Source organism: Marmota flaviventris, chromosome 1 (assembly GCF_047511675.1).
Source record: "Marmota flaviventris isolate mMarFla1 chromosome 1, mMarFla1.hap1, whole genome shotgun sequence".
Lineage (NCBI taxonomy): Eukaryota > Metazoa > Chordata > Mammalia > Rodentia > Sciuridae > Marmota > Marmota flaviventris.
This window is the reverse complement of record NC_092498.1, coordinates 200,091,373-200,103,591: the sequence shown is the minus strand read 5'-3', so window position 1 is coordinate 200,103,591 and position 12,219 is coordinate 200,091,373. Positions and strand designations below refer to the sequence as shown.

Here is a 12,219-nt window from a genome sequence, read left to right as displayed (position 1 = left end):
TGCTTTGGATTTGTTTTCTAATTTCTTGACATGTGAGCTTAACCTATTGTTTTGAGACTTTTTTTTTTCTGTTATAAGCATTTAGTACTGTAGATTCTTCTCTCAGTATTGCTTTAGCTGTGAACCACAAAATTTGATATATTTCCATTATTATCCAGCTTTATAAAAGGGGGGAGTACTGGGAATTGAACCAAGGGACACTGTTATGGTTTGGATATTAGGTGTCCCCTTATCTCATGTGTGAGACAAGGCAAGAACATCAAAGGTGAAATAATTGAATTATGAGAGTCTTGACCCAATCAGTGAACTAATCCCCTGATTGAAATTAACTGAGTAGTATTTATAGGCTGATAGGATATGACTGGAGGAGATATGCTTTGGCAGCATGCATTTGGGGTATATAATTTGTATCTGGTGAATGGAGTCTCTCTCTGCTTCTTGGCCATGTCCTGGGTCACTTCCCTTCACCACACTGTTCCGCCATGATGTTCTGCCTCACCTTGAGCCCTGAGGAATGGGGCTGGCTGTCTGTGGACTAAGACCTCTGAAACTGTGAGCCCCCAAATAAACTTTTCCTTCTTAAATTGTTCTCGTCAGGTCTTTTAGTCACAGCAGCGAAAAAGCTGACTAAAATAGACACTCAACCACTGAGTTATACTATAGACCTTTTTATTTTTTATTTTGAAATATAGTGTCACTAAATCAAAGCTGGTCTGGAATTCACAATGCTCCTGCCTCAGGCTCTTGAGTAGCGGTTATTACAGGAGTGTGCCACCATACCTAGCATCATTGTATTTTTACAAATTTCCTTGAGACTTTCTTTTTGATCCCTATATTATATGTGTGTTTAGTTTTCAGGCATTTGGAGATTTTCATTCCCTTTCCATTGTTAATTTCTTGGAAAACACTGTGGTCGTAGGACACACTCCATATGAATTCTTTGAAATTTATTAAGGTTTATTTTACATCCCAGGATATGGTCTCTGTGGGTGCTTATAGGTAATTCTGCTGTTGTTGGAGGGAGTATTTTATAAATGTTGATTATATCCTTTGGTTGATAATGTTGTTGAGTTCTGTATCTTTGCTGATTTTCGGCTTAGTTTTATTTTGGGGGGGAAAGGTGTTGAAGTCTCTAACTGTAACTCTGGATTTGTCTAATTTTCATTTTACTTTGTCAGTTTTTACTTCACCTATATGCATCTCTGTTGTTTGGTGCATACGTGGTTAGGACTATTGTGTCTTTTTCATGGGTTTATCCTTTTATTATTATGTAATATTACTGTTTTTCCCTGGAAATTATCTTTGCTCTGAAGTCAGCTTTATCTGATAGTAATATAACTCTTGCATTATTATTACTGTTGTTATTGTTGTTGTTATTATTATTATTATTTATTATTATTATACTGGGGAGTGAACTCAGGGGTACCTTACCACTGAGCTACATCCTAGCCCTTTTTTATTTTGAGATAGTTTTGTCAAGTTGCCCAGGCAGGCCTTGAACTTGTGATTCTCCTGACTTAGGCTTCCAAGTCACTGGGATTACAGGTGGGCACCATTGCATCAGGATCTCACTTTATTCTTAAAAACGTATTTATTTGTGGTGCTAGGGATTGAGCCCAGAGCCTTGGGAATGCCAGGCATGCTCTCTACTACTGAGCTATATCCCTACCCCTTGCTTTATTTTGATTATTGCATGCTATATTTTTCTATCTATTTACTTTCAACCTGCCTATATTGTTAATATTTGAAGTTAATTTCATACAGATATTATAAAATTGGGTAATATATATCTACTCTGCAGTCTCTCTTTAATTGTGTATTTAGATCATGTACATTCAGTGTAATCAGAAATGTATCAGAGTCCGCCCTTTTATTTTTGTTTTCTGATCTGGTTTTTGTTGTTTATTGTTTCTCTATCCTCTATTTGCCTTCCTGTGGATAATTCAAATATATTATAGACTAAAACTTTTAAATATTTATAGTGTTTTATTTATTTATCTGTCTATGTATTTATTTTGGTACCAGAGATTAAACCCAGAGATGCTTAACCACTGAGCCACATCCCTAGCCCTAGTTTGTATTTTATTATAGACAAAGTCTCACTTAGTGCCTCACTTTTGCTGAGGCTGGCTTTGAACTTGCGATCCTTCTGCCTCAGCCTCCTGATCTGCTGGGATTACAGGCATGCACTGACCAGTGATTTTCTGTTGTAATTTGGACAGTTCAGATATTATTTTATGAGATCTGGATCATATGAAATGTAAAAAAATGTGGAAAGACCTACATGTTCATGGATTGGGAGAATTAATATTATTAAAATGCCCATACTAAAAGTGATCTAAAGATTTAGTGTAACTCCCATCAAAATACCAATGACATTCTTTACAGAACTAGAATAAACAACCCTAAAGTTTGTATGGAAGCATAAAAAGACCCAACAGCAATCCCAAGCAAAAAGAACAATGCTGGCAGCATCACAGTACTTGATATCAAGACATACTATGGAGCCACAGTAACAAAAAGAGGATGGTATTGGCATAAAGACAGATAGAGACCAGTGCAACAGAATAGAGGATCCAGAAAAATTCATGCATTTTCAGCCAACTGGTTTTTGACAAAGGTGTCAAAAATATACATTGGAGAAAGGACAGCCTCTTTAACAAATGGTGCTTGGAAAAATTGGGTATTCACATTTAGAAGATTGAAATTAGGCCCCAATCTAACCCTGCACAAAAGTGAACTCAAATTGGATCAAAGACCTTATTGTAAGATCTGAAGCCACTAAAAGGAAACAGAGGAAACACTTCAAGATATTGGCACAGGCAACAATTTCCTGGACAGGAATCCAAAAGCAAGGAAGCAAAAGCATAAAACAAATGGGCTTATATCAAACTAAAAAGCTTCTGCACACAAAGGTAGGAGTGAAGCAATAACTTAGAGATTGGGAGAAAATCTTTGCCAGCTATTTATCTGACAGAGAATTAATATCCAGGATATGTAAATAACTCAGAAAACTTAACATCAAAAGAGGTAATCCAATAAAAAATGGGGAAAAGATTTGAACAGACATGTCTCAAAAGAAGAAATGCAGATGGCTGAAAAATATAAAAATGTTTGATATCTTAATACATTTGGGCAATGCAAATCAAAACTACAATTAGATTCCATCTCACCCTAGTTAGAGTGGCTATTATTAAAAAAACCAAAAAGCAAATGCTAGTCAGGTGGAGGTTATAGAGAAAGAGGAACTGGTATGTACTGTTGGTTTGAATGTAAATTCGTATAGTTACTATGGAAAACAGTGTGGGGATTCCTCAAGAAACTAAAAACTACCATATGATCCAGATATTCCATTCCTGAGTTTATGTCTGAAGAAAATGAAGTCAGTTTATAAAAGAGTTACCTGCATACCTGTTTATTATAGCACTGTTCACAAGAGCTGAGTTATAGAATCAGCCCAGGAGCCCATCAACAGAAGAATGGATAAATAAAAAAGATTTATGTATAATGGATTATTGTTCAGCCACAAAGAATAATGAAATTCTGTCATTTGCAGGAAAGTGGATGGAGCTGGAGGATATGGTGTTAAGCAAAATAAACCAGATTCAGAAAAACAAGTATCAGACTTTCACATGTAGAAGTTAAAAAAAAAAAAAAAGAGAGAGAGAGAGACCTGAAAGTAGAAGAGGGACTGGGCGGGGGGGGGGGGGGTTACTGAGAAAGAGAGAAGGGAGAGAGCTGGGGGGAGAGAGGGTGCAGAAGGCTGGATGGACATGACCAATGCATAATATACACATGTGTGAAAACATCACAGTGAATCCCTTTAATTTATAATTAATATGTGTTTTAAATTAACCTTTGTTGACACCACTCTGGCAATGGTGAAATTCCAGGTTCCTTGCATGACCTTTATTGATACCTAGGGGAAAGGGGTTGCTTATTGCTAGGCAGAGATGGGCAGTTTATTGCTTTAATAATGCAGGGGGAGAGGATGGCGCATTACTGCCCTGTAGCTCCCCACTGGGCGTCCTGTCTCACTACTCCACAGGGTGGGAGGTAGAGGGCGGGCCACCTTGTTACTGCAAGGCGAAAGTGGGTAAATAGGCTCTTCACTGGGCCTTTGTTGGTGGGCCTGTGGTAAGTGTAGTTTTTTGTTTTTGTAGGTTTTCTTTTTTTAGTACCGGGTATTGAACCATGGAGCCACATCCCCAGCCTTTTCTGTATTTTATTTTTAGTCAGGCCCTCACTAAGTTGCTGAGGTTGGCTTTGAACTTGTGATCCTCCTGCCTCAGCTTCCTAAGCTCCCGCTGGGATTACGGGGTGTGTACCACCATACCTGGCAGAGTGCAGTCCACTCCCCCCCCCCAACCCTGTGGTGTTGGACTAGAATAGAGGGTTGTTTATCTTAAAATTTTCAGATTTGATAAACTGTACCTTTTTGAGGTTTGTTGTTGTGATGACTTTTTTTGGGGGTAGTGGTGGATATCTCTGCCCATTGTTGTTTCTGGTTGCTAGTTTCTCCCACACCAAGCCTGGGATGTGTGATGCAAAAAGAAAACCCACCAAACTCACATTCCTCAAGGCCCAAGGTCCAAACCAGGCTGTCATCTCCTCTCTACCTTTCAGAATCTGCATATTTATTACATATATAATACTCAGGGTTTGTAAATTGTATCTCTTGGGAAGAGTTGGAAAATTCTTCTACCTCTCTTTCCAGAAGCAGAACTTCGCTTTGTTTTTTCATAATCATCATCTCTTACTTGATTATAGCCTGTCTCATGATAACTCATAAATGGCTTCCAATAAAACAGAGTACCTGAAAGGAACTTGGATCGTTTAGTGAGGAATAGAAGTGATTCTTGGGATTACTAGCACTCAGAAATGCAACCTTTTTCTTCTTACTGGTTTAACACAACATTTGGCATGTGGTAGATACTCCATGAAAGACAGCACTACAGAGCTTGTTTGGGGGTTAACAGTTGGAATAAATGCACACTTGCTTTCATTTACAAGAGTATACAGTTTACTCTGTCTCCCAAAAGGACCTTTCTTATTTTGCTGTAGGGTGTTTCTGTCCTGTTCTGACTTTTGGTATATTATTAATTATCTTTTTTTCTTCTTCTGAGTGTCTTTATATCATGGTTTAAGGGTCTTACTGGAGTTATAAACCCTTGGTTTAAATTGATCTTGTAGTCTCTGCCTAACTCTCTTAGGACTTCATGCCATATCATTCTTTTAAAATTGTTAAATTAATATTTCGAACATTCATGAAAGTATAGCAGATAGCACAGTTAACTTTCATACTCCTGTGCCTTCCTTTTCTCTCTGGTACTAGAGGTCTCAGCATTGGTCAAGCAAGGGTTAAAGCCCATTGAACCTTCTGGCAGTTGGCCTGGGCCTGCTGGAAACTCAGTAGCTTTTGCACAGGGATGTATTTTTTTCCTGGGGCTTTTCACAGTTTTACTCCCCAAGGGGAGGTATGCAGAAAGAGGACAAATGGACAGTGTTATCACTGCAGCTTCTCATGTGTACAATGGAATAATCATTCATTCATTCCTCCATTGCAGATGTGATCTTTGTTCTTAGAACTCACTCTTAGGTGGTGGAAATGCTAAATTAGTACAACAGAGAAGTAGTGTCTTTAGATTCTTACAAGAGGGAGAGAGGGCTTCCAGTTGGACACGTCTGGGGAGGTTTTATGTAGTGGGTGAATCGAGACAACCCTTGATGTGGATTTGGATATGAGGAAATGAAAAAAGTGACATCATAGACCCAGGTGTAGACTGTGAAGAGGAGCAGAGGTGAGGGGTGGTGTACATGCTGGGGGCTCCTATATTTGAGAAGAGGAAGAATTGAGATGCCAAGTCAGGTTGCATCACTTGAGTTCTTTGGAAGACAAGTTCACCAGTATACCTATTAACATCCTATCAAGTAGAAGACCTGATAAACAGGATCTGTGAAACAGGATATGTGCACACTTGGACAGACACATTAAAATTATACTGGCTGCCTCACTAATCCTGCTGCAGGGCTGCCACACAAAGAAAAGTGTAGGTTATGCCGTGTAAGAGCATCCAGTGGAGTTGACAGGTGGGGCTTCAACCCAGTCAGACTCTGCCAGCTGACCTGGTGTGGGCCTGTTTCCACCCTGAGAGGCACCTTTTTCTAATTTGCCAAAGGCACCGTGAGGGCTTAGATCCATTTTATTTTGTTTCTTAATGTGTTCTATATCATAGCTAAATATTTAGTGTTTTACTATAATATAATTTGTTAAATGACTTCCTCCTTTAGCCATCTGTAGGGACTCAGTCATCATTTTGAAGACTGGCTCTGTATCAGACATTTGCAGAAATTCAGGAGGACATGCTTGCTCAGTCCCATTTTTGCCTTCTGCTCTCTTTGTCACCAGCGTTAGGTTAAATGCTCAGAATCTCTCCACTTTCCTCCATCTCCTTTAGGTGAGGATGTGGTAACTACACTGCTTAGCCCCCACCACCCTGGGTGACCTGAGTTGTGCAGATCATTAGGCTTCTATCCCCACCTCTTCAGTGTTAGGTACTTCCTGTCTCTGTAGGTCTGTCTGGCACTGTGTCCTACTGTTAACTGCTGCCACTCCTGGGGCTTTTCACATGTTTATTCACCAAGGGGAGGTGTGTGGAAATGAGACAAATGGACAGTGTATCACTGCCCCCTTGCTTCTCTATCCCATTACCCATCATGCCAGTTGGTTTAATGCTGGAAAGGGAGATATTCATTAATTGGAAGGAAAAGAAGGATTACAAATGAAGAAGAGACAGGAAAATTGGGATCCACATAGCTGTAGAGGGCAGAGTAATAATAATAAAAGCAACATTTGCAGTTATAGTGGGGCTGAGGGTGAAACAACATGGAGTTCATGTTTGGAGGGTGGCTGCATCTCTGGCACTAACAGGATGACCTTGCTTCCCTCAGGTGTCCTCATGACTTCTCTTGCGGACCATGTCCATGATCTTTTTTGCCAGTGTGGTACGGGTGAGGGATGGACTGCCCCTCTCAGCCTCTACTGACTTTTACCACACCCAAGATTTTCTGGAATGCAGGAGACGTCTCAAGACTTTAGCTTTGCGACTGGCCCAGTATCCAGGTCGAGGCTCTGCAGAAAGCTGTGACTTTTGTATACAGTAAGTGAACATATTCGCTTTTTCAGAACAGCAGCAGAATTTAGATTACTTTTTTCCACACATTGAAGTCACATTATGCTGATCACCGTGTGTGTTAAGAGTAGATATGGTGTCAGACAGTGGTCTTAGGTTGTATGTTTACAACAATGGAATTAAGAACGGTTTGGGTGTCCTCAGGGCCTCAAGCATTGCTGTTCCAACTGCTGGCTTCTGTCAATGGAGTGCTCACAAGCATTGGAAGACCTGAGTTCAGCCAGTTTTTCTGGCTTTAGGTTGTTAGTTATTTTTTGTTCCCCCTGTACTTAGATTCAGGGTAGGAAAAGGATAAGGAGGAAGAGGAGATGATAGATGAAAAATGTTAGAGAAAGCCAAGGAAATTAAAATACTTAATAGCTATTATCTTCAAGAGCTATTTTTTTTCACTTTAATTTTTTTAATATTTATTTTTTAGTTACAGGTGGACATAATATCTTCATTTTATTTTTATGTGGTGCTGAGGATTGAACCCAGTGTCTCACACATGGTAGGCGAGCACTTTTATCTCTGAGCCACAGCCCCAGCCCCTCGTTTTAATTTAAAATTCTTGTATTTTGGGCTGGGATTGTGGCTCAGTGGTAGAGTGCTTGCCTAGCAAGTATGAGGCACTGTGTTCGATCCTCAGCACCAAATAAAATAAATAAATGAACTAAAGATATTGTGCTCATCTACAACTAAAAAAAATATATTAAATAAATTTTTTTTTTCACATTTTAATTTTTATTATGTGACAGGATCCATGGAGTGAAAAATTAGTGAGTAGGTCTCTTGTTTTCAAACAACTTACAGTCTAATGAAGGAAGAAGAGAAATATATAACTGAACAGAATACAGTGGAAAAAATCCCAGTGGAAGTAGGACTCAGGTGGTCATAATAATCCTATAACAGGTAATTGTGTGGAGTGCTTTCCATATGCCAGGCACTGTTCCTGTGCTTCCTGTGGCTTATGAGGCAAGCAGCAGTATTACACAGAGGAGGAAATTGAGGTTAAGCCACTTAACCAAAGCTGTACTGTTAGCAAGCGGTGGAGCTAAGATTTGAATGCAGGCTGTTCAGGCACTGAGGTCAGTTTCTCACATTTTATTCTAGGACTCAGAGCAAGAAGCCAACTATTTTGTGGAGGAATCAGGGGCAAGACAGGTTTTAAAATATCAAAATTTTATAGATAGTTATAGACACTACATCTATGTTTTGTAGTATTTAGTCTTCTTTTACCAAGTCCATTTTGCTTTTCTTGAATCATAGATTTTTAGTTGATCTGATAATATGGAGTCCTTTTAGGGTAATTCAGATTTAGAATCATAAAAACAAAAGGGACCGTCCAGGCTAAGTGATGGTATCAGGTAAGAAGGTCTGTGTCCTATCGGCAGTGTCAGATGGCCAGCACCTACAGCTGTCACTTTGTGGTGTGGACTCTGAGTGCTCAGGCACAAAAAGCTGAGCTGCATGTGCCCACATTTGCAGCTCCTTTCTCTGCTTGCCTGAAAGCACCTGCCTTCCTTGACTGGCCCTTCTTCATGAGGCTGTGATGAGCTAATGTGTGCTGTGCCTCAGATAGGACACCTTTTCTCTGTTGAAGGTTATATTTCTCAGTAAAAAGAAGCCTACAGTTTCAGAATGAAATCTTGGGTACCTCAGTAGTTTTTTGGAAAAGGAATATAAAACATTCTACTCATTTGTATTTTGAATTGAATATTCACCATTATTTTCCCAGAGCTAAGACTTTCTTATCTTACAGGTGAGCAGTATCATAGCTTTTTTTAAAATATATTTTTAGTTATAGATGGACACAATGTCTTTTTGAAAAATATTTTTAGTTGTTTATTTAATTTATTTATTTACATGCGGTGCTGAGAATTGAATCCAGTGCCTCACATGTGTTAGGCAAGCACTTTACCACTGAGCCACAACCCCAGCCCTGGACACAATATCTTTATATTTATTTATTTATTTAATGTGGTGTTGAGGATCGAACCTAGGGCCTCATGTGTGTGAGGCAAATGTTCTACCACTGAGCTACCAATCCCAGCCCAGTATCATAGTTTTTTACAGTTGAAGGGTCATATTAATTTCTTAGGGCTGCCACAACAAATTAACACACACTGGCTTCAAATAGCAAAAAACAGAATCGCTTATAGTTCTGAAGGCCAAAAATCTGAAATCCAGGTATCTCAGGGCCTGCTCCCTCTGTAAGGCTTTAAGACTCCTTCCCATACCTCTGCTATCTTTTGACGGTTGCTGGCAATCCCTGGTTTCCTTGGCTTACAGATACATTATTATTTCATTGTCTGTCTGCATGGTCACATGGCCTCCCCTCTTTCCTTCTATAAGAGTGCCAATCATTGGATGGGGGGCCTACCCTAATCTAGTATAACCTCATTTTATCCTTTTTACATCTGCAAAGATGCTGTTTCCAGATAAAATCACATTCATTGGGAGTTAGGATTTCAAGGTATCTTTTTGGGGAACACATTCAACCCACAATAGGGGTCCTTTTTCATGTAGAAACACCTCTGTCCTAAAGAGGTTAGGCCCCTTCTGGAGAATTCCTTCTGACAAAAGGAGAGTCATCCTTTTCTTTAAGTTGAGGTCTTACGTAGAGACTTGTAGTTACAAAAGACAGAAAATGACAAGCCCCACAGTGGAGAACTTTGAGCAAAAATGATAATCCCCGAGGAGATATTCCATCATGAGCGACAGCTAGTAGACATCCCATATAGGTGAACTAGACCCTTTCAACCCCAAAAGTGAAATGATAGCATGGCAGTCTAAAAAGGAGTATAAAAATAAGGAATGGATTTTTTTTTTTTTGAGTCCAGAATAACTCTAATACCACAACCAGATGAAGTCAGCACAGGAAGGAAAATTGTAGATCAGTCTAATTTTACATAGACACAAAAATCCTAAATAAAACATTATCAGACTAAATCTAGCATGTGATTAATAATGAATATGTAGAAATGCACAACAAGGATTTATTTCCAGGAGCCAAAGTGATTTAACATTAGAAGATGTGTTGAGGTAGATTAAAGTAGGAAAACATTATTCTCAGTGTAGAGAAGTTGGAGGCTAATTCTCCCTAATAGAAAATGCATCCCTCATGCATGCATAAGTGAATAATCACACAGTGTTGGTGACTAATACTGTTAGACATTTTAAAGGAAGTCTTAAGAAAAACAATCTTAGAAACTGGTCTGGCTGAAGAGATAATATGTATGCCACAGGCAGCTATAAGACTGTTGGAGGCCAAGCAAGGGTAGAGGTGAGAGAAGGTTGTATGTGGGTATGCTATGAGAACCATGAGTCTATTTCCTGGTTATGCAGATGTTGCCCTTTTATTTCAGTTTTTCTTCTTCTGGGGACGTAGCCTGCATGGCTATCTGCTCCCGCCAGTATCCAGCAGCCATGGCCTTCTGCTTCCTGGAGACCCTGTGGTGGGAATTCACAGCTTCCTATGACACCACCTGCATTGGCCTCGCCTCCAGGCCGTACGCTTTTCTCGACTTTGGTTTGTAACCCTCTTTCATGTTTACTGTTCTCTCCTGTGGCATTTGATGTGTAGAACTTACAGTTGAGGTTTAGCTTTGATCATATAGAAAAGCCCTGAGAGGCACAAGCACCTGGCTCTGAAAAAGAGCCTCACATCATGAGATTTCACAGCCATTAAAATGGACTAGAAGGCCTTCAGGTTTAATACTCTGGCTTTTCATGTCTTGGGAGCCGGGGGAGGTCGAGGAAGGGTGAAACCTATGTAGGTTATTCACCACAGGCCTCTGAAGCTGGGATCATCAAACTGTGGCCCAGAAGCCAGCTGCCTATTTTTGCAAGTAAAGTGGGACACAGTCATGTTCATTCTTTTATGAGTTGTCTTTGGCAGTTGTCTTTTGCCCCACACAGCACCATTGAGTTGTCCTGACAGAGACCACAGAGCCCCCCAGCCTAAAATACTGTTGGGTGCTTGAAGAAAGTTTCGCCAACCCCTACACTAGAGCAGTACTACTCAGAGTGTTCTTCTTTCATGATGTAAGCACAGAAAATGAGAAAAAGTATTCAGAAACTTACTGTAATTTGACATTCCTGTGATTTTAAAAATGGTATTTTATCAAAAAGTATCAGTCTGTAACATTTGGAAGAAAAATATGGTCCTCCTCTCTTAACTTTGAGAAGCCCTGCTCTGGAAAGGATACTTCTTTTCTAGGCTCTGCTAGAAAGGTCCTGTGGAGGCTCAGGGGCTTTGGACTACAACATGATAATCATAGAGGGTGCTTGGTTTTTGTCCGTGGGTCTCATTTTGAGCTCTTGGGGTTGGGGAATATTCTGGGTCCCTGTGATGTTCTTGAACAAGAAGCTGGCAGCATCTGATACGCGTGGTCAGGCAGGGGACGGCACCTAGAAATGTTGCCAGTTGGGCTTTCCGGCTGCTATTGTGATAGCCTCACATTCCCTCTTGTTGCCTGCTGGCTTTTTAGAAATGGAACCAGCGCCCTCTTTTGGTGTCACTTGAAGGAACTGGGGAGCTTCCTAGTATGCCAGACCCACTCTGGTAGACCCGTGATAGGTGGAGAGCTCTGGCTCTTGCTCTTTCTTGAGGCTTTCAGTCCCACTTTTCCTTTTGAAGAGAACACACTATTCCCAACGCAGATCACAGCTGCAGCAAGCCTTTGGCTCTCCGTTGATTTGGAGTGGAGTGGAGTTGGGTTCTTCTCTTCCCTCATCTCTGCATGTGCCCTTCTTCCAAAGCAGTGTGCTTGATCTGATAGGAGCCCCTTCCTTGGCACCACATTTGCTCACTATTGAATGGGAGTGGAAAGAGTCAAAGCTCATTGATATTAGAATTGTACATTATTTTGTTTTGCCAATACATAGCAAGTTTCACTTCAAAAGCTTGTTAAGACTTGGTGATAGAGTAACGTAAAAGAATTAAAATCAATCACTTTCAAATATGTAATCCTAGTTTGCACTACATATTCATTTTCACTTGTACTTTCAAACAAGCTTTTTTTGAGATAATCAAGTTAGGAAA

The 12,219-nt window shown here is 40.0% G+C and overlaps 1 protein-coding gene across 6 annotated transcripts in view; it reads left to right on the top strand.

Moving 5' to 3' along the window:
• The window catches only part of Sec22c (SEC22 homolog C, vesicle trafficking protein), a 33,147-nt gene that overhangs the window by 9,615 nt on the left and 11,313 nt on the right, over positions 1–12,219 (top strand). For all 6 annotated transcript variants that reach the window (XM_071600130.1, XM_027932444.3, XM_027932446.3 and 3 more), the window contains exons 2-3: positions 6,952–7,160; positions 10,541–10,704. In XM_071600130.1, the coding sequence (XP_071456231.1) occupies positions 6,979–7,160; positions 10,541–10,704 (346 nt within the window). In that variant the 5' untranslated portion in view covers positions 6,952–6,978. The remainder of the gene's footprint in view (positions 1–6,951; positions 7,161–10,540; positions 10,705–12,219) is intronic.